General features: G+C 46.1%; 1 protein-coding gene across 1 annotated transcript; it reads left to right on the forward strand.

Moving 5' to 3' along the window:
* Positions 1 to 346: 346 nt before the first annotated feature.
* Positions 347 to 18,710, forward strand: KLHL6 (kelch like family member 6). The gene is made up of 7 exons (XM_065748567.1): positions 347 to 698; positions 4,628 to 4,793; positions 8,464 to 8,913; positions 11,143 to 11,380; positions 14,995 to 15,197; positions 16,070 to 16,283; positions 18,246 to 18,710. Exons 1-7 carry the CDS (start codon positions 439 to 441, stop codon positions 18,545 to 18,547), a joined length of 1,833 nt encoding a protein of 610 aa, XP_065604639.1. The 5' UTR covers positions 347 to 438; the 3' UTR covers positions 18,548 to 18,710.
* The last annotated feature ends 879 nt before the right edge of the window (positions 18,711 to 19,589 follow it).

Consider the following 19,589-nt stretch of genomic DNA (forward strand, 5'->3'; position numbering starts at 1 on the left):
ATAACCTGGAAAAAGAGTTTTAAAAGAATGGCCTGTTCTCCTCAGCAGCCCGTCCGGCCGAGAGCCGCTCGGAGCCCTGCAGTGCACCTATCACTGTGGCCAGCAGGTCCGGATAACAGAGCAGGGCTGCAGGTGGGAGGCAGGCCTTCCCCCTCACTTGTAATCCTCCCACATGCAAAGGCATCTTAACACCTTAATAAACAGGTTGATGCTGCTTGAAATTCACAAAAAAAAAAAAAAAAAAGTAAAAAAAAAAAGTGTTTGTGTTAACAGGATGAGAAAGTGCAAGGCTTCCTGTTATGTGTGTGTGACAGCTACAGATAAGCAGAGAGCTCTGGACAGGAAATCCGCCCAACTTCTGCAGTGTGACTCGTCGGAGGCTTAGGAGCACTCTTTTAGATCGAGGCACCAACAGAATGAGACGGTGCTGGCCAGAACATGGGGGACACGCTGGAGAAGAGCTCTGAGAAGCCTGAGTTCTCCTTAGACAATGAGTGTTCGACAAAAATGGGGGAGCTGGTGGAGGTCTCCAGTGGTGAAAAGATCAAGTTTGATGATACGGGACTCTCTCTGGTGCTCCAGAATGGCCTGGAGAACCTTCGGCTTGAGAATTCCCTTACGGATGTCATCCTGTGCGTGGATAGCAGGGAATTCTCCTGTCACCGAGTGGTCCTTGCTGCAGCCAGCAATTATTTCAGGTAAGGCATGCTAAGGAACAAACCAACGAGCTCAATTTGTGTCTTAATCTTCAGCCATAGATCTCCAAGGAGAGTAAAGTGGGAGGTAAACTCTGCCACTGCGGTGAGTCTGCAATTCCTGATACTTTCAGCTCTTTCTCAAGTCAAAAAATTAAATAAGGCAAAGCTGTGGATTCACTGGAAGTCTGGTACCAACACCCAGCATGCCTGCTTGGGGCTTGCAGAGAGAAAAATGGGCAGCCAGCAAGTGGGAAGTGGATTTTTAACCAAGTATCCAGAGCTGTAGCCCCATGTATTATTGCTTTGAGATCCAAGCAATGAGGAAGGTTCATTTGGATCACAGGATATTTTTATTGTGATAGGAGTGGATTTGTGGAATTTGACCATTGCTCTCACTACTATTCTGCGGTAAAAATATATATTGTATAAAATTGTTGAGGAGGAAAGAGAAGGAAGTTTCCATTTTTTCCTAGGGTTACTGAAAATCGACTATAATGGAAGTTACCAACTTGAAAGCTACTTAGCATTTCAGTCCCATCTTGAATTTTGCATTCTTTCAGTACTACAGTAGATAATCCATCTGAGACTACTGGTCAGCAAGGACAACTTTTAGACACATAGAGGAACTTGGTATTGGTTTTAACACAGATTTTCCACTATCGTTCAGACAATCACATTTGCATGGCTGGGATTTTTTTCTTTCTTTTTTTACTGCTGAAGTGGTCAGATGACTGAATAGCTACAGAGGAAACATGAGAAAAAAAGAACCTGTGACCACTTGTGACATAAGTAGAAAGCCAATTTTAATGGCTTTTGTAAGCTTTGCTGGCTGTGTCTGAAAGCACAGTTCGGGTTTTATTGTCTCATTACAGAGATGGTGAACATACAGAGATGGGTATTACTCCTACAGGTATACTACAGAGATGGAGTTTGTGAAAATATGCAGCTACAAGCAGAGATGCCCAAACTATTTGGGTTAGTTTTGACCAAGCTTGGCAGAGAGGCAGAAATCTCAGAACTGTGAAGCTCCTGCAAGTCTGAAGGAAATGGGCATCTGGAGGAGAGGGGCTGGGAGCGGGCCCCAGTGCCTCTGCTGCCCTGAAGGAACAAAAGCATGGGCTGCTGTGCTCAGCCGGACACGGGGGCACATGGAGCTGCATCCTGAGAGCGATGTGGGCTGTGTGAGAGGAGCAATGAGGGAGAACGGAGGGCCTGGGGAGGGAAGGTGAAGTTCCTGCAAGGGGGGAAAATGAAGACGCAAGTCTGTAGGGAACTACAGGAGCTTCACTAGTTCTACTTACTTCATCTTGCCATCACTCGCCGGGAACTACAGGGGCTGGAAGAAATTCTTCAACCACACCATTCCTGTCAGCACTTGCCGTGCAATTTGAGCAACCTGGGCAACGGGGAGGTGTCCCTGCCTGTAGCACACGGGTGGAACTGCATGATCTTAAAGGTCCCTTCCAACACAAACTGTCCCATCGTTTTATGATTCTGTGATTCCAGGGACTCCAAGGCTCTTCCTGACAACTGGAAGTACAACTAGTTCATGGCAGCTGCTGTAAGCACAGCTGAACAAAGCTAACGGCTCCATGACTTTCCTTCAGCACCTGCTAGAGAGTAGATAGCCCAGTGCTTCTGAAATGTCCCATAAAAGCAGAATTAATGTTCTCCCTCCTCCCATGTGAAGGTATCAGAGCAGAGAAAGGCGCAAGCTGGTCAAGGTGGAGCAGCAGTCTCACACTGCATTGCCCGAGGTGGTGGGAGAACAGGGTGAGGGTGAAACAATATTTTCCAGAGCATCCTCAAACTTCAGGATGATTGAAGTTGGGTTCATGATTCTAAGCACAAGCACTCCAGTGTGGGTACGTGCTTAAAATGTGCTTCACAAACTGCACTTGTTTCACTGAGATTTCTCCCTGATTTTTGTTAACTCACCCATGTTTAGGCATCCAAATTTGGCCCTGGGCTCCTCACTTCAGATCTGAATTTATTAAAATACATGTTGGTTCAAAGGTTTGGTTTGGAATTACACAGGGACAGGAAACAAAGAAACAGATAACAAAGTTGGTGGGTATATCTGCAGGGCTGAGAGCCCCTGAGAAAGCCATCGCAAACAGAGCAGGACGCAGCAGCCAGCTCTCCTGATGGATGCCAGCTCTGACTGCTGTAGAATGTTCCCGCTGCGTAGGTTGAAAGTGAAAGTTTGCCTCTCCTCCAGGCAGGAATATTCAGTACAAGACTGGAGCTACCAGTGTAAGAGATAAAAGGAACCAGAGCAGACAACACCTGCACCCTACAATGGCCCGTTTCTCTCTCAGATGGAGCATTTGGTGCCTATCAATTCTGCACAACTGAAACAGTGGTTTTGTGCAAACCTCCCTTCATATGGAAATCCCAGTCCCAGGGAGAAGAGGGCACAGAGTTCTGCTGTCTTCAGTTGCCCACCTGCTTGTGTACCCCTGGCTTAACCCACAGCCAACACTATCAGCAGGGAGAAAAGCGAAGGGCGGTCCACTCTTCGCCCATGGAAGTTAAGGAGCATTTTGTCTCTTTGCCTTTTGAATATGCCGATTTCTAGGGCAGCAGCAACTGGACAGTGGAGCAGTGCAGTGCATCAAAAACCTCTCACCAGCTGAGATGAGTGAAAGGATGATGAAAAATTTGGCTGAGCGCTACTCCCTACAACTTTTCTGCCCAATTTTACTCCTTTAAACATTAGATCATTTTACTGAAATGCAGCCTTATACACAAGGTAGCTAATACAAGCTCTCTCTGGCTATAAAACCTCTGCTGAGACAAGGAGCAGCTGGTAATTAGAGCAAGGAGCAGCTGATACCTGCCACCCATTTGCCATTAACTCTGCCTAACTGATTTGCAAGAAAACCTGTGAACATCTTCACTCACGTGAGCTGCATCAATCTGACAGCTTTCTTGCTGTCTTTTCCAAAGAAGTCTTTTGACCCCTAGACACTTTCTAGGTTGCAGTGTCCTGTCAGCATTTTACATGACTAATAAAGAAGGGTTTGGTGTGCACAGCAAAGAAAACACCTAAAGACTCATCAGACCTGCACATTTTTCACCAATGAAGGACTCACGTACTTCTAATCTGTTGTGCCAAACTCTGAGTGACATGAATGCTCACCTCAAATGCAGTAAGCAAGACCAGACTGATCAACCTTCTACATAAAACCCAAAGCACTGTATGAAACACTTGTAATACAGATGAAGATGTGTTTGCCTTGCATCTACCACAATGCAAAGAGGATTAAAACTGCTCTTAGAGATATTTCTTATTCATATCTGAGATGAAAAAATGGACCAGTGCCAAAGTCATGTGTGGCTGTTGCTGTTCAAATGCGGTATCATCCACCGAAAGGAGAGATGTACCAGTATGCATGAAAACACCATGTTTCCAGGTTAACACCAGCTCCAGTTCCTGGTTATTCAGACACCTCTCTGGCCCGGAGGCACTAACTCTTCTGGTCTTGCCAGAACTTAGCACAGGAAAATACATTCTCTCCTGACCCATCCTTGGTACCAGCGGGGTCAAAGCCATGTTGGAAACCTTACAGGCGAGGCTGTCAGACATGTGGATCTCCTGTGTTCCTCAGAGCTCAGTCTAAGTAGTAGTCTGCAGCTCTGAAGCACAGAGGTACTGACTTCCCAGAGCCGCCTTTTGCTGCCACAGAGTTCCAGGTCTGCTCCAAGTTCAGCTCTGAGGTATCGGCTCTGAGTGTATGCCTTATCAGTTGAGTAAAGAGGCATGAAAACAACAAAAGCATACTCCTTATTACTTTGCTTCAGGGCTAGTTGCATCAAATCTGAGCCAATCCAACTATTCTGTTTTGAAATCTATATAACCAAATGTTTTCAGAATGTCTCATCCTGGCAGGGATGCAATAAAAGATAAACATCTTTCTTTTCAGGGCCATGTTCTGCAACGATCTAAGAGAGAAATATGAAGAGAAGATTATACTTAAAGGAGTTGACGCGGAAACCATGAATATACTTTTGGACTATACCTACACCAGCAAGATGCTCATCACAAAGCAAAACGTACAGAAAGTCTTGGAAGCCGCCAGCCTCTTTCAGGTACAGCTAACTCAGATGCATAGTTCCAGTCTTGTAGCACTGGTTACAGTGTGCTCTATCCTGGTTATAGCACTGCACACTTCTCTGATTTCATGGGCTCCAGAAGCACTTGGCTTTGTTTGTATTTACACTGCGGTAAAATTGGCCATGGCAGCAGTGAGCTGCAATGTTTCTGCACCGGGTGCTGTTTGGACAGGCAAACAGTTGGGCTCTGCCTCCCAGAGCTGCTCTCACATGCTCCTGCAGGTCCTGGGCAGCCTGTGACAGCTGCTCCCTTCTGGCCCTGCCCGACCAGTGCCTGCCCAGCAGGACAGTAACTTCATCTCCACCTCCCCCCTGCCTGGAGAGGGAGGCTCACCACGTAGCCTAGTACCTGCCTTCATGGGAGTCCTGATGTAAAGCTTTTAGTCATGACTGAGGAAGTCAGACTGAGCAGAGTTACTCAGCCTTTGGTCCATCAGGTATTCATGTGTCCTGTAAGTCACCTGTGAGGTCTAGCAAATTGCAGGTCCTGGTACCAAGCTGCAAATCATTAACAAATTGCAACAGCATAACTTGCCAAGTGCCAATGTACGTGTGTGTGTCCAGGGCTGTTTGTAAAAGGAGGTGAGGATCACCCATGTCCCTGAGCACTGCAGTTCACTATGAACTAAAGATTCCTGAATCTTAACGAACACGGCATGTGTTGCTGTGACACTGGCCTGGTCCCACAGGGTGACAGCAGCTGGTGCTTGCTGTGGGGAGAGCAGAAAAGTTACCCCTTACCATGGGGTAGCTCAGGGAAGGTGCTGCAGCACCGGTGCCTGGGTCTGTGTGCATCTGAATATAGTTTTCAGCAGACCAGTATCGTAACGGGTAGCACTCATAGGTTGCTTTAGGTTAATTTTTCAGGATGCATTCCTGTGATTTTTTTGTTCTTTTTGTTTTCTTCTGAAGCTTTTTTTCCTCAGGATCATTCCTCAGGCTTGTTTTCTGAAACCATCAAGAACATGAACTTAGGTTTTTTCCTTTATCTTCTCTATTTTTCATGAAAATTCAAATTCAACTTGAATTTTTTTTTTCATTTTTCATTCCCTAAAGCTGGTGCTGTAAGGAAAACTATCAAACGCTGTATGAGTATTGTTAGAGTCAGGAGGGTGCCATGAGAAAGTACAGTAAAGTGCAAAAGCCTCAAACACTGGGAATATTCTATGAGAAGCAGTGATCCCAGGCCTCGCTGCAGCTGTCTTGGACGCCCTCAAGATTTATAAGGGCTGAAAGCCTCACATTATACACGGGTGAGGTTTTTGGCTGAGGGCATGTTTTGTGTAAAAAAGATTTAGTAACTATGAGCATTCTGCCAGTTTGCCTCCGCTATGCATGCTGAAGAACAAGAAGAAACATTTGAAAGAGACAAATGTTTAATTTCAATATATTTACAGCTGAAAAGATGAATGCTTCAATTTATCGTAACATTTTTCTTGGGGCACTTCTTTCCTTTCCACTTTACTATGTGAGAAAACCAATTTCCAAACAGTACTTTTTTTTATCCAGCAAGCAACAATTTTTGGCAGTGCCTCTCTTCAACCTCTCCGATTTGACTGAGAACCAGAGAATGAATAATTTTCAGAGCATGGCCTGGGTCAAAGCTGGGACACTGGGGGAAAAAGGCTTTATTATTCAGAGAGAAGGCCGAGGGGGGCCAAGCAAGCATATGGGATGCCTCTAGCAAGTAAGAACATGAATTCGAAGGAGCATGAGAAGGACCCAACTGCTGGGGGGAGCAGGGCTTTCAAAATACCCAGCATGGCATGAGGAGGGATTCTCATGGAAGGGAAAGGTGACAATTTGGAGTGCCTGAAGGATAATGAGAGTACCAGAGGCCCGTGGTGGCCTCCCGTGTCACCACTGGGGTTGACTGGGGTGTGTCCAGCAAGTTCTGAGGAGTCTGGGGGAGTTTGGGGGAGATGAGGGCAGCAGTGGGAGCCAGGCAGTGCAGGTGAGGAGCAGCACCCCGGGGAAGTCCTGGCGTGCTGTGCTCATGGTGGACGGTCTCTGTCTCAGCCTCAGCAGCGCTGCTTCTCACACCCACGTCTCACGGTTCCGCATCCTGTGGGTGCACAGGGGCGGCCCGGCACAGCGCGGCCCTTACACCTCCACTGCCTGCTCACAGGTATTGCTGGGAGCAAGTGCATGTGTACTGAGAGCACTGCGCAGCGGTGGGACTGCGAGGGGGGAGCACTGGTCTGCTTCCAGAGTTGAGAATGGTTTCATGGGTGACCATGGTGAATCCCACTTACATTATTCCTTGCATCACATTACGACCAACTTTGATAGGGCTAATACGTAACCTGCCCCAGATGCGTGGACTGCTGGTGCTGGCAAAGTCCTTTCAGAGCCTCAGGAGACACACAGTGTGTGCCTTGCAGTGGTGTGGCCCTGCAGCGTGCTGCTGGCAGATTGATGTCACAGGCAGCAGTGTGTCCTCAGGCCACACGTAGCCTGGTGCACCAGCTCATCGTGTTTCTCTAAACTCATGACTACATCTAAACTTAAAACAGGAACCAGGTAGTCTGTACCCAGCATCTGCAATCGTCTGGCTCTGCTGTACAGTCTAAGTGTGTCAATGCAAAACCACAGGGTCTAGAAGATTCTATCCTAATTAATGAAACAAATCTAAATGCTATTGTGTTCAAAAATGTCTTGTATTTGTTTCACTTCCTCTTTGCCCCTGAATTACTGTTATGCAACTTTCCCCTGTGGGACAGAACAAGTTAAAATGGTCTGCTTGCTGCATTGGCTGGAAAAAAGGACTCAAAAAGCATGGACAGAAATGCACAGCGTCAGTTGTGGCTCATCTTTCTGTATTTCATTATTGCATTTCTCAGTGACAACTGATACAAAGCACTGATGTCCTACTGCATCTGAAATCACAGAGATGAAGGAAAGCCCCACACAAAATATTGTAACCTATCATCTTAGTTCGAGAAACATTTAGATGCTGTAGTAAGGAACGTATTTAGTGGGGAAATATTAGTGATAGGTGGATGGTTGGACTGGATGATCTTGGAGGTCTTTTCCAACCTTGGTGATTCTGTGATTCTATGATTTCTTCCCTGAGCAATCACCAGCAACTCAGCTCACATTGTAGCTCATGCAAATGCCCTGCAGACATCTGTGGTCCATGATCTGGGTCCAGAGATACCTGTGGTCCAGGAACAGGTCCAGGGAAATTGATGGGGCTCTGGGGCAAAGGACATTAAAGACAGTAGTCGTGATGCCCTACTAAACACAAACATGGGAAATTCTTTGATGAAGATTGTGTGCAAAAGGCACATCTGTGTTTTGTGAAGGAAAACAAAGGTCACTAAGAGCTCAAAGGATCTCTTACACAGCACACAGTAGCAAGACAGTCCTCACTGTTCAGCAACTCAAAAATGTACAGGTGGTCCTTCTCTTCCTGCCACATCTCCAGTACAGGACAGCACACCTATGCATGGTGGGGAGGGCAGCATTTTGATCCTCTCCTTCCATATCACAACATTCTGGGAAACACCTGTCCTCATATGACTGATTTCTTGTCTCTCCCAGCTCCTGGCTGGCCAGGGCCTACCCTGAGCTCATAAGCTCTCCCGTGTTTTGTCATACAAGGAACCACTTTATGCTATGTATGTTTTTTTTCTGCCCACAGTTCCTGCGCATGGTAGATGCTTGTGCCAGTTTTCTCACAGAAGCCCTTCAGCCAGACAACTGCGTTGGCATCCTGAGGCTGGCTGATGCCCACTCCCTGCACAGTCTGAAGCAGCAGGTACAAAATTACATTATCCAGAACTTCACCCAGGTCCTGAGCTACGAAGAGTTCCTGGAGCTCCCGACTGATGTTCTCTGCAGCACGCTGAAGAGTGATGATCTTTATGTCACAGAAGAAGCACAAGTGTTCGAAACTGTCATGAATTGGGTCCGTTACAAGGAGTCTGAAAGGTTTCCTCTTTTGCCAAGTGTGCTGGAGAACGTCCGTCTGCCCCTGTTGGACCCTTGGTATTTCGTAGAGACTGTTGAAGCTGATCAGCTCATTAGACAGTGTCCAGATGTCTTTCCTTTGCTCCAGGAAGCAAGAATGTACCATCTGTCGGGCAATGAGGTGAGTAAAAATGGAAGGCATTTGTTGCTCCTAAATGCCTCCTGCTTCTGCTTGAAAATCCCACAGGAAGGAACACTACTGTGGAAAAAGAGGTATTCACACCAAGGTGTCGCTAATTGGTGCTACTGAAAAGTCAAGGTTGGCTTCACCAGTTATCGTGCTGATTTAGAAAGCACAGAAGCTCTTAGTAGCATGTTTTAAAATCAAAGCTTCCAGCTTCCTGTTTATGAGCACATGGGCTCAAACCCTCATACACAGACCTGAGCAGCTAAACAAAGACCCCAGATGACTTCCCTAGTAAAAAGGCAAAGCAAATTGCATAACTCCTCTCACCTCACCATCTTAGCTAATATTTCAAGCCCAAGAAAGGAAGAATAATTTCCACACTAAACTCTGTCACAGACTGTGGGAGATATCTTTCAGAAAGACCTTCCAGGGAAGAAGACAGTGTTTCCCCAGAGGAGCAATGTGCCTATCCTCATCTTCTGGACCTCTGTACCCAAAAAAGAGAGGTTCATCTGGGCACCCAATCAGGGCCTGTCCTGCTTGAGTTGAGCTGTGGTGGATCTCCACTTCCTCACTTGGAAAGTTAGCTATCAGTCACATCTAGCCCTACATGTGGGTGAGAGAGGAGAGCAGCCAGAAGTCGGATTTCCTAACAGGGGCAAAGGTACAGGAGTGTGTGAGGACAGGTAGGTGCCTCCAGGGTCAGGGAGGCAGGGGAAGGTGGGAGGCCTCAGGAATGTGCTGTGGATCCATAGCTGACCATGGATGTGAATCACTGGAGGGGAGGAAGATGAGGCTCTTTGTGCGGGTGGCTGGGTGGGTCAGGTCCCAGCCACCTGGGGCAGTGGCAGCCACTCTGGCTGAACTCCTCAATGAAACCTGTCCCCACAGCCTACAGGCTGGCCTTGTTCTCCAGGCTGGTGCGGGACACCTAAAGGGAGTGTTGCTCAAGGCTGTACACTCATTGCACTCATCTTCAAAGGGCAGCCGTCAGAGGCAGCCCTGCCAGCAGTGACAGACAAAAACAGAAGTCTGAAAGCCAGCAAGTCCTGTGACAGATGATTAAAAAAAAACTTGCCTAATGATCTGTTAAACATAGGGAAAATAAAAAACATTGCACCTGTGTAAATGACAGTTTAAAACAGAAAAAAATTATGTCAATTTATAGAAGCATATTAAAAATAGTTTAAAACTGTAAGCAGGCTGCCTGCTGCCACACCATTTAACCTGGAGATTGTCAGTCTGCTTCTTAGGACACACAGAAGGTAACGAGTGCAACGTGATTCTCACCAGATGTAGTGTTACTGCAGGGGTGTGGAGCTCTCCCAGCACACTTTGATCAAAGAGTCTGCAAATTGGCAGATTTGTCCTGGGACAAAGCAGAAGCAGAGGAACAACTTTACACTTTCCCGTTACTTTCTAGACCACATTTCTTATATGACGAATAATTGAAGGAGATGAAGAAGGTTATTCCTTTTGTCCTTCAGCGCAGAGCTGGCATACCTTGGGTCTCAGTAATGCACTTATTTGCACTTGCCTGCAAGAATTCCCTTGAAGCAGAACAGAAGCTTTCAAGCACCCCCTGCATTCTTTGCTCCTGGTGAACCTCTACCCGGGAAATGTCCTTTTCCAGTGTCCCTGGTGGATGCACTCAGCCGACAGTCAGTAGATCAGAGCAAACCACGTTTCAGAGTCTGGTATTGGTTTTAAGCAAGTGTTCTAGCTTTGGCTTACAATTAAAGCTTACAAACAAAGAAACAAATAAAAAAAAACACAGTAGAGAGTTGCTATTGTTTTGACAGTTCAACATATATCTTCAGGAAAAGCATCAGCTAGCATTAATTGCAGTCTCGTTCTATCCAGGCTCCACAAACCCTGTGGCCCTTCCACCCTGCCCTCATTCTGCTAACCTCAACAAAACCTGTGCTCTTCAGCTGCCCACACACCCATCCTTGTCACTAATACTGTCCTCATGATGGCTCTTGGTGCCAGCCTGGGACATCCTAAGGAGGCTGGGATCCAAAAGGATCCATGCAACCTCTACTGCAATGCTTCCAGGATGCTTTCTAGGCTTTCAACTTACAGAGCATGTGATAATTGGTTCAGCTGATTGTAAGCCACCTGTGATTTGCAAGATAGGTAACCAAAAAATAGGTCACCAGACCTTTCTGTAATTGTAGGTGTAAGTGCCCTGCATACTCACTCTGTCTTGCTTGCATTTAGATTATTACAGAGAGAACCAAGCCCAGGATGCACGAGTTCCAGTCTGAGGTGTTTATGATCATAGGGGGCTGTACTAAAGATGAGAAATTTGTAGCAGAAGTGACTTGCCTGGATCCGCTGAGGCGAAGCCGCCTGGAAGTAGCAAAATTACCAATCACAGAGCAGGAGACGGAGAATGAGAATAAAAAATGGGTGGAGTTTGCATGCATTACGCTAAAAAATGAAGTCTACATATCGGGTAAGGAACAAGATATGGGGAGTGGTTGAGGGGTGCATACGGTTCTCATGATTAGTTTCAGCTTCTATTGAGACTATGCTCATGGCTGCTTCATAGTGCTGAGCACTGCAGGCATTCCCAACGCTTTGGCTTTCGGCAGGCTCCAGAGAAGCACTGGACATGTGAGGATACCACCTGCCCCTGGCAGGAGTTTAGGCACAAATTCCTCTTCAAACAATACTCATCTAGGTGCATAGTTTCTTGTCCGCAACACTGTAATCACAGAGAAGGTCTCTGAGTACTGCTTAGTAACTTAAAATGAGGAATATTCACTCCAGCATCTCCTTCATTGAACTGTAGAATCCTTAGAGTTGGAAGGGACCTTTGAAGACCATCCAGCTCAACTCCCCTACCATGCACAGGGACACCACAGCTGGATCATGTTGCCCAGGGCCCGATCCAGCCTGGCCTGTGAGGTCTCACAGTGCAGAGCAGAGGGGCAGGATCTTCTCCCTGACCCACTGGTCATGCTGCTTTTGTTGCAGCCCAGGATGCAGTTGGCTTTCTGGGCTGCAAGGGCAAATATATATGGACTTATAATACATCTACTTGCAGCTCCTCCTGCATAAGCAATAACCAGAATCTGACTAATTCAGCAAGTCACCACTGTTCAGCTGCTACCTGAAATCTGCACTTTCAGAAGCCCTGCAACAGCACATCAGACAGGATTCTGCAAGGGCCATCTATCAAAGGCACTTTAACTATCATAGCCAGAGGAAACCTAGTTGTCCAGACACACAGCATATGTCAGGACACACAAGAACATAAATTTTGCAGACTTTTCTGAGAGCTTCATGGGAGTATTTTTACCTGCCCATGCAAATACAGTTGAGCTCCATGTAGGAAGTGGATCTCGGAGCTGCAGAGATTTCACCTTGACAATCAAACTTTAAACTCAAGCTTGGTAGTATTACAGTCTGACTGCTGGCTTTGCTGTCCTGTCCAAAACAAATCTAATGGCCTCCTTCCACATTCCAGAGGAAAAGAGACACCAAACTTGCAGTTACTGCTACATTACAGACCATGGTACAGAGCAGTGCCTCTATGGGCAGGAAGAATTTTCCTTCAAAATCACCCACAAGATTCTACTCTTACTGAAAACAGAAGAGTAGAAAGGATTTGCTAGATGATCTCTAGAGGTCCCTTCCGACCCCTACAATTCTGTGATTCTGTGATGTGGGAAAAGAGAAGGAAGGGCTAAAGCATGAATGCTTGGCTTAAGTATAATTTGTCTTCATTCCAATATCTTCAATTACACTTTCCTTTTTGTGAATCCAGATTTTTATTACTTTATTCCAATTTAAAGTTTATTAAATCTTTATCCAGACACAAGATTTAGATTCTTCCATCCTTAGAAGGAAGGGAGATTTCTCTTTCCAGTCAGCCATAAGGAGTTTCTCTTTACTTGGCAGTACACCGCCTGTTAGAGGTCAGCTGTAGAGGAGAACCCAAGTCAAACACCCTGACTAGCAAATATCCCTCACACCTTCACACCCTTGAGTGGGGAGGCCTCTTTTCCATTTGCCTTTAATCTCTTACACTTTCCTCTTTGTCAAGGTCATAGGCTTTATTGCTCTCTCTTACTGCTGTCATCTTTTCCAATGTCTATTCTCTGCTTTTCCTTTCTGAACTACCCAGGCTGCCTCCATGCCAGGCTAACACATCCCCATCATGGTATCAGCTGGCTTTCCTCTTGCTGCCACAACTCCTCACTCTTCCTTCCCTGCATCATTTCATATCTTTGACTTCCCCCCCTCCATTCCCTCTGGACTTTATTTTCTCTGCTTTTCACTCTTTCCACCCAAATAAAGGGCTGAATACTCCACAGACATCAGTAGTTTACTTCCAGCTAAACCAAATCTTTAATGGTTCATTCCCTATTAAACTCCTGGTTCCTCCTGTGTATCCTTTAACTTTGTTTTCTTGTAGTTCCCGTGACTTTCTAGTTTTTTCTACATTGACCTGCATCTTTCCTGACTTGTCTTCCATGCCACATACCTACTTCTTTCGACATCTTGTTAGTTTGGAGTCTTCCCTGCTCTTTTAGCTTCTGAACAATAGGAAAAGCCTTTGCACCACATACATTCTGGATCACTATTTCCCCAAAAAGTATAAATGATTTGACTGGATGGATAGAAACACTCCAAGTGCAACTAAAAATGCCCCCAGTTATGGCTCATCATTCTGCTCCTTTTACTAATGCAGTAAATTTTTTCATGAAATTAGAAAGAACTGTGGTCCAGAGAAAGAACAGAAGTGAAACAAACCTTCAGTTCTTTCAGAACTCTCTCCCTGCTCCATGATGTGCCGCAAATGCATGCCACAGGCCCTGCTCCTAGCTGAGCTCTCAGCCTGAGGTGGGAAGCACAAAGTCTGGGCATGGGGACTGCAAGAGAGCATGAGGAGAACATCTGCAGCCTCAGCCCCACTATACTCCTGAAGGCTGCATTCAGGCCCCTCCACTACTCCAGCCATTTCAGTGCAAATAAAATTCAACACACATACAAAAAGTACTTAGACAAAAGCATTACAAACAGCTCTATCTAGCGTGCTGATTATCTCCTGTTCAATCTGCTCTTTGGCCCAGAGATGAGCTCCATCAGTTTGCAGTAATCTGGCTGCGGAACAGAATACCAATGAAGGCAGACACTTCCTCAATGGAATATGAATTCCCTTTTCAGTATAGTCACCAGCAAAGCCAATGTTTAATCAGGTTGCAGATGACAGAGTAGCAGTCAGCCACTCCGTCTGTGCAGGAGGTTTCAGGCTTAGCTATGTCTGTTCGTATTCCAGCTCCACCATGAATGATATGCAAACAAAAGTATTGGCTAAAACATTACTCTCTGCTTTAGAACAAGGAAATATTTACTTGCAAGTCAGCTCTAGAATGAATTCACAGGGACCAGTTCTGACCTCCAGTGTTTAAGCATGAAACAAACCCAAGCTAGCAGAGAAAGAGACATAAAAAAATGAGATCCTGGGCGGGCAGCTCCAAGGCTGAATAGCAGCACCTGTAACACGCCATGCAGAACTGCTGTCAGCTAGGAGCTCCTGGTCAGGTCTTTCTACGTTGTGCAGCACCAGCCTGGCTGGCTTCATTTGCTCTGTGCCGAGTGGCAGCTCCCAGTGCAGATCTGCCTTCCAGGCACTGGTCCCACTGGCTGCTCACCCTCCCGTCTTACTTAAGGCATGTTTTTTGTTGGCCACCAGCATTCTGCAAAGCCCGTGGAGCAGAGGTCTCCCACATACTGCTGTGCTCTGTGTGCACACTCAGTGTTAAAGTGAATGTGCTGAAGTGGCAAAAAAAGGTTTGATGTGAGGAACAGTGATCTACATTTACTGAATGTTTGCTGCAGAAACTGTTCAGTGTTTCCTTCACTAGCAAGTAAACTAAATGCTGAAATACTCTTGTTTAACGAGGCCAGGCCACTGGTAGAAGTAACAGAAGAAGCTAACGATAAGCACCACCATAAGTGATTTCTTCTCTATTGTTAGAAGCCTGGTTTGGATATATTGGAAATTTTGTGGAGATACAAGTGATGGTGTCATATTTACACGTGTCATGTACACTGCAGGTGGCAAAGAAACACAGCACGATGTCTGGAAATACAACGCTTCCATCAACAAGTGGATTCAAATTGAGTACCTGAACATTGGGCGATGGAGGCACAAAATGGCTGTGCTGGGTGGCAAAGTGTATGCCATTGGGGGGTTTGATGGTGTGCAGAGAATCAACAGCATGGAGGCATATGATCCCTTTCATAACTGCTGGTCAGAGGTGAGACGCTGCATCATACAACATTTTACTTGGAACATTTGAATCAGGAAATATTAAGGCATTAAATCATAAAAATGGAGAAGAACTTGGAAAGCTCTTTTTAAGTATTTTTGGTCTGTGAACACCCCAGGTATTTTCTCTCTCTAAATGCATGTCCTTCAGAAACTAGAAGACATAGGATTGCCAGCCAATTATGCAAGACGCCTGATGCCTGACTTTCCTTTTCTTTGTTGGCTTTTAGAGCTAGTAGTCCAAAAAGCATCAAGTAAGAGTTAATGCGAACCCAAGCACAGGGTGGAAACTACTGTTCTGATATGTACAACAAAATGTGTACACCAACCTGTACATTATATTGGCTGTGAGTTGTATGTTTACGGTAGAAACAAGGATTTCAAGATAAACAGTATTGGAAAAAAGGCCGTTCTGCTAACTGCTTCAAATGCTGAGAGTATTAGACAGTATTAATCCATGAAATTAATGAGATTAGGGACCACAATGTCAGATAGAAACTCCTGTTTTCAGATGACACAAAACAGTGCAGAGGAATCTAACAATCACAGCTGTGAGTAGAAGGATCAACGTGAACAAGTTTCCTGTGTTTTATTTTTCAGTATACATAAATACATGAATGAGATCTGGAAAATTTCTGACATTTCCTAGTTTTTGAATTGCTGACAAGGTAATTTTAATACCAGTTTTTGAACACGGCATCTCTTTATTAAGGGCTACACAGTCCTTAAGAAAAAAAATAGAAACACTTCTCTTGTCCCTAGACAAGTATCATGCTGCGTACCCCACTGATGGCCTTAAAAGCGATGCAGGTATCAGTCTGACTGCCTGAAATCAGAACAGTTACTGATGATGTTTTACAGGCTGCTCCCCTGATGGTCAATGTCAGCTCCTTTGCAGCAGCGAGCTACAAGAAGAAACTCTATGTGATTGGGGGAGGACCCAATGGGAAGCTGGCGACGGACAAGACGCAGTGCTATGACCCCGCAGCCAACACATGGAGCCTGAGAGCTCCCATGCCAGTAGAAGCCAAATGCATCAACGCTGCAAGTTTCCGTGATCACATTTATGTTGTGGGTAGGTGGAGCATTAATGTTCTTCTTGTCCAGGCACACCAGGGCTTGTTTATGCATGTGAAGTATAATTAAACACTCAGATAACTCTTTCCACAAAGTATAGTGAGGATGGGAATCCATACACTTACCAAGAGTGGTGAAGAGTCACCCAGTCAGTCTTCCTGTTATCATGATAGGTATCTTGGAAGGCTGGAGAATTTAAATCTACACAAAGGTGGGTGCACAGTGGCAAGGGCATGAACTTATGGCTACCTCATGTTCCCCTCTACTCCCCAGCATTATGCAGGATTTATGTGGGGACATGGACACTAGGGGCAGAGCCATCAGTACCCAAAGACCCAAAGGACATCATGCCTGAGGCTAATTCTGTCAACTAGCAGTACAGAAGAAAAGGATATAAGAACAGTTCAGTGGTGGTGAGCTGAACTTTGGAGCTGGGAGCCTGTGTACATCTCCAGCTGGTGCTGTCCCAAAGCAGGAAAGAGGGCTCCTTGTTTCAAACACAGGAGCCCTGAAAAGCTCCCAGTCCCTCTCTCAGCCTTGGTGTGGAACCTCACTCGCAGTCAGTATGGTGCTGCGGGTGGGTATGAAGCCAGTGAGTCACCAAATAGCAAACAGTGCTCTGAAGATGGATGTATAGCATGCACGTTTGAACGCACACATATGCACATGCACCTTGCATGTATGCAAACCTTGTGCTCCTCTGAGCACAGAGACTGCCATTACCCTCTTTGTGCAGGATGTCAGAACGCATGACTTAGGGGCTAACACTTAGGCTTAGGGGCTTGCTCTGGATGCAATTTGGCATGATACTCCAGGTGTAGTCATGCAGAGTCTTTCAGACAGGAACATCCACTAGTATGACTGTTGTGTCCCTGTGTGAGAAACAAGTGTAGTTGGATTGAGCCTGAGCTTTAAAGATAAAAAAGCCTCTGGTTACGGCATCCAAACAAATAATATTACACAGGCTGATGATTTATCCACTGCCAAATGAGTCATTGTCACTGACAACATGTATGACTTAGGATGCTGTGATTATTTATGTCACCTTACAGTGGTGTGACCATCCCTCAGGCACTTGACAAGTAATGTCAAAAGCAACTTTTAGTAAAACTACCACAGATAAATGCTCACTTTGGCCACAGGTAGAATCCCAGGCTAAGCTAATCAAGAAGACCATGGATTCAAGGTTTTCCCAGCCCTACTTGGTTGATATAGATGCTGTAGAAAACACACCATGTCTCTGCAAATCTCAGAACAGGAACCACTTAGCTGGTAGTACTCCCAGGAGGAAATATATTTCCAGAGCCTGTCTTGGGTACTGAGGTATTGACCATTTTTCCAATGAAAAGGAGCTTGCAAAACTTGAAAAGGTGCACAGTTTCAAGAGCAACTGCAGATTTGGGAAATGTGGAAAAAATGAAGGTCACTCTCTTTAGCTTACCCGTAAGAAGATTAAAAGTTCAGTTTACAAACCCTTAAAGAAGAAAGGGGCTTTTGAAAACAGCTGCATTCAGGCAGAAGGTGCTTTAATGGGAAGGTGGGCACCCAAGTTAGAGGAGTTAGTGCAGAACTCACGTGCCCGTTTCTAATTGTGACAGTTTACTGCATGCAGATCGTCCTTTGCGAGCTGAGCTCTGTTAAACAAGACTGTATTTTCCTCAACTTGTGTCTTTTGCTGAAGCAGCAGATATGAGCAAGGTCCACCCCTGGGTGCACTGCGCTCACGCTGCATGACCACAGCATCTGTTCTGGCCTTAAATTCCTCAGCCTTGTGAACAATAAGTGACTTTCTGTGGATCTGGCTTTCAAAACGATAAAACATCCCGTGACCTTGTTTTTCTCTCGGCTTTGGGTCATAAATCGCTCTTGCAAGTGTCAGGAAGGAGCCTTGCTGAAGGGGGCTGTCTCGTTAGAATCCTCGTGACAAGCTGCTGAAGGCTGATCTCCACTTCCTCTGCAGGTGGGGCGATGAAAGCCCTGTACTCGTACAGCCCCCGAGAAGATACGTGGTGCCTCGTGACTCAGTTCACCCACGAGAGAGCCAGCTGTGGGATCTCTCCTTGCAACAACAAGCTGTTCATCACCGGCGGCCGAGATGAAAAGAACGAAGTGATTGCGACAGTGCTGTGCTGGGACCCCGAGACCCAGAAGCTGACAGAAGAGTGCGTCCTGCCACGGGGAGTGTCTCACCACGGCAGCGTTACCCTCAGGAAGTCCTACACACACATCCGCAGGATTGTGCCCGGGGCAGTTTCTGTCTGACTGTAGGAAACTGCACAGAAACTCCGTTCCTCGGTGCCCGGTGGCACAGTCTGCAGGGACGGTGTGCTGGTAGCAATGGGCGGCAGTGCTGCCACTAATGTCACCTGGGAATATCTGTATATATGCTCATGCATTTCCTCTGTACAGTATGTCCTTAAATTATCTTAATCTCAAGAAGCGTTTAGATGAGGTGCTAAGGGATTTGATTTAGTAGTTGGGTAGGGATAGTGATAGGAGGATGGTTGGACTAGATGATCTTGTAGGTCCTTTCCAACCGTATGAACCTATGAACCTATAATTCCTCCCCTCCAATAAAAAATAAAAGGCACCAGCAGTAGTTTTCTCCTGCCAAGACTTCTCCAGTCAGACAAAGACGTGTGACACGCAGGTGGGAAACTCGGTTCCCTGCTAGATCTGCCTGAAGTGGCTCAGCCTGTCCTGAAGTTTGTTCAGCTATTTATTGTGATTCGTTGGAATCGCAGCACCTACTAGTGAAAAAGAGAAGATATTTTTGCAATTAGAGCTTTATAACTTAGATGAAATATAATGTTGTTTCCTCCAAAGTTGTGCTTTTTCTCAGCGATTGGCACATCAGCTTAAGTTAAAACTGGTTGGTTTGTTTGTTTGCTTGAAGACACTTTGTTAGACTTACAGCTATGTGTGATGAAAAAAATCCATCTCAATTTGCAAGCTTTGCTGTCAATTCCAAGGAGGAGACTGCGCTGGCTGCAAATAGAAACGAACTCTAATCCTGTTCCACTGAACGTTCATTGTGGTTGTTTTCTAATAAAGCAGAGCAGAACTTGGCTTCCCTTCTGTTCTATTCTGGGCTGCTTGCCGCTGTGTCCGCAGAGCTCTCCTCCCTGCTGCTGCACTCAGCGTGTCCCGAGCTGCCCCCATCCATCCCCGCTCCGTCCCCGCTGGATGGCACTGCTCCCCCAGGCTTCTTCTCGCGGGTTTGGACTTCCTGGAACGCCAGAACATCCTGCTGGAAAGAAAAACAGTTCCCGGTACTACAGCCGGCCTGATCCCTGGGACCGGC

Source organism: Cyrtonyx montezumae, unplaced genomic scaffold (genome assembly GCF_038088225.1).
Source record: "Cyrtonyx montezumae isolate F1298 unplaced genomic scaffold, pur_monq_1.0 scaffold_5, whole genome shotgun sequence".
Lineage (NCBI taxonomy): Eukaryota > Metazoa > Chordata > Aves > Galliformes > Odontophoridae > Cyrtonyx > Cyrtonyx montezumae.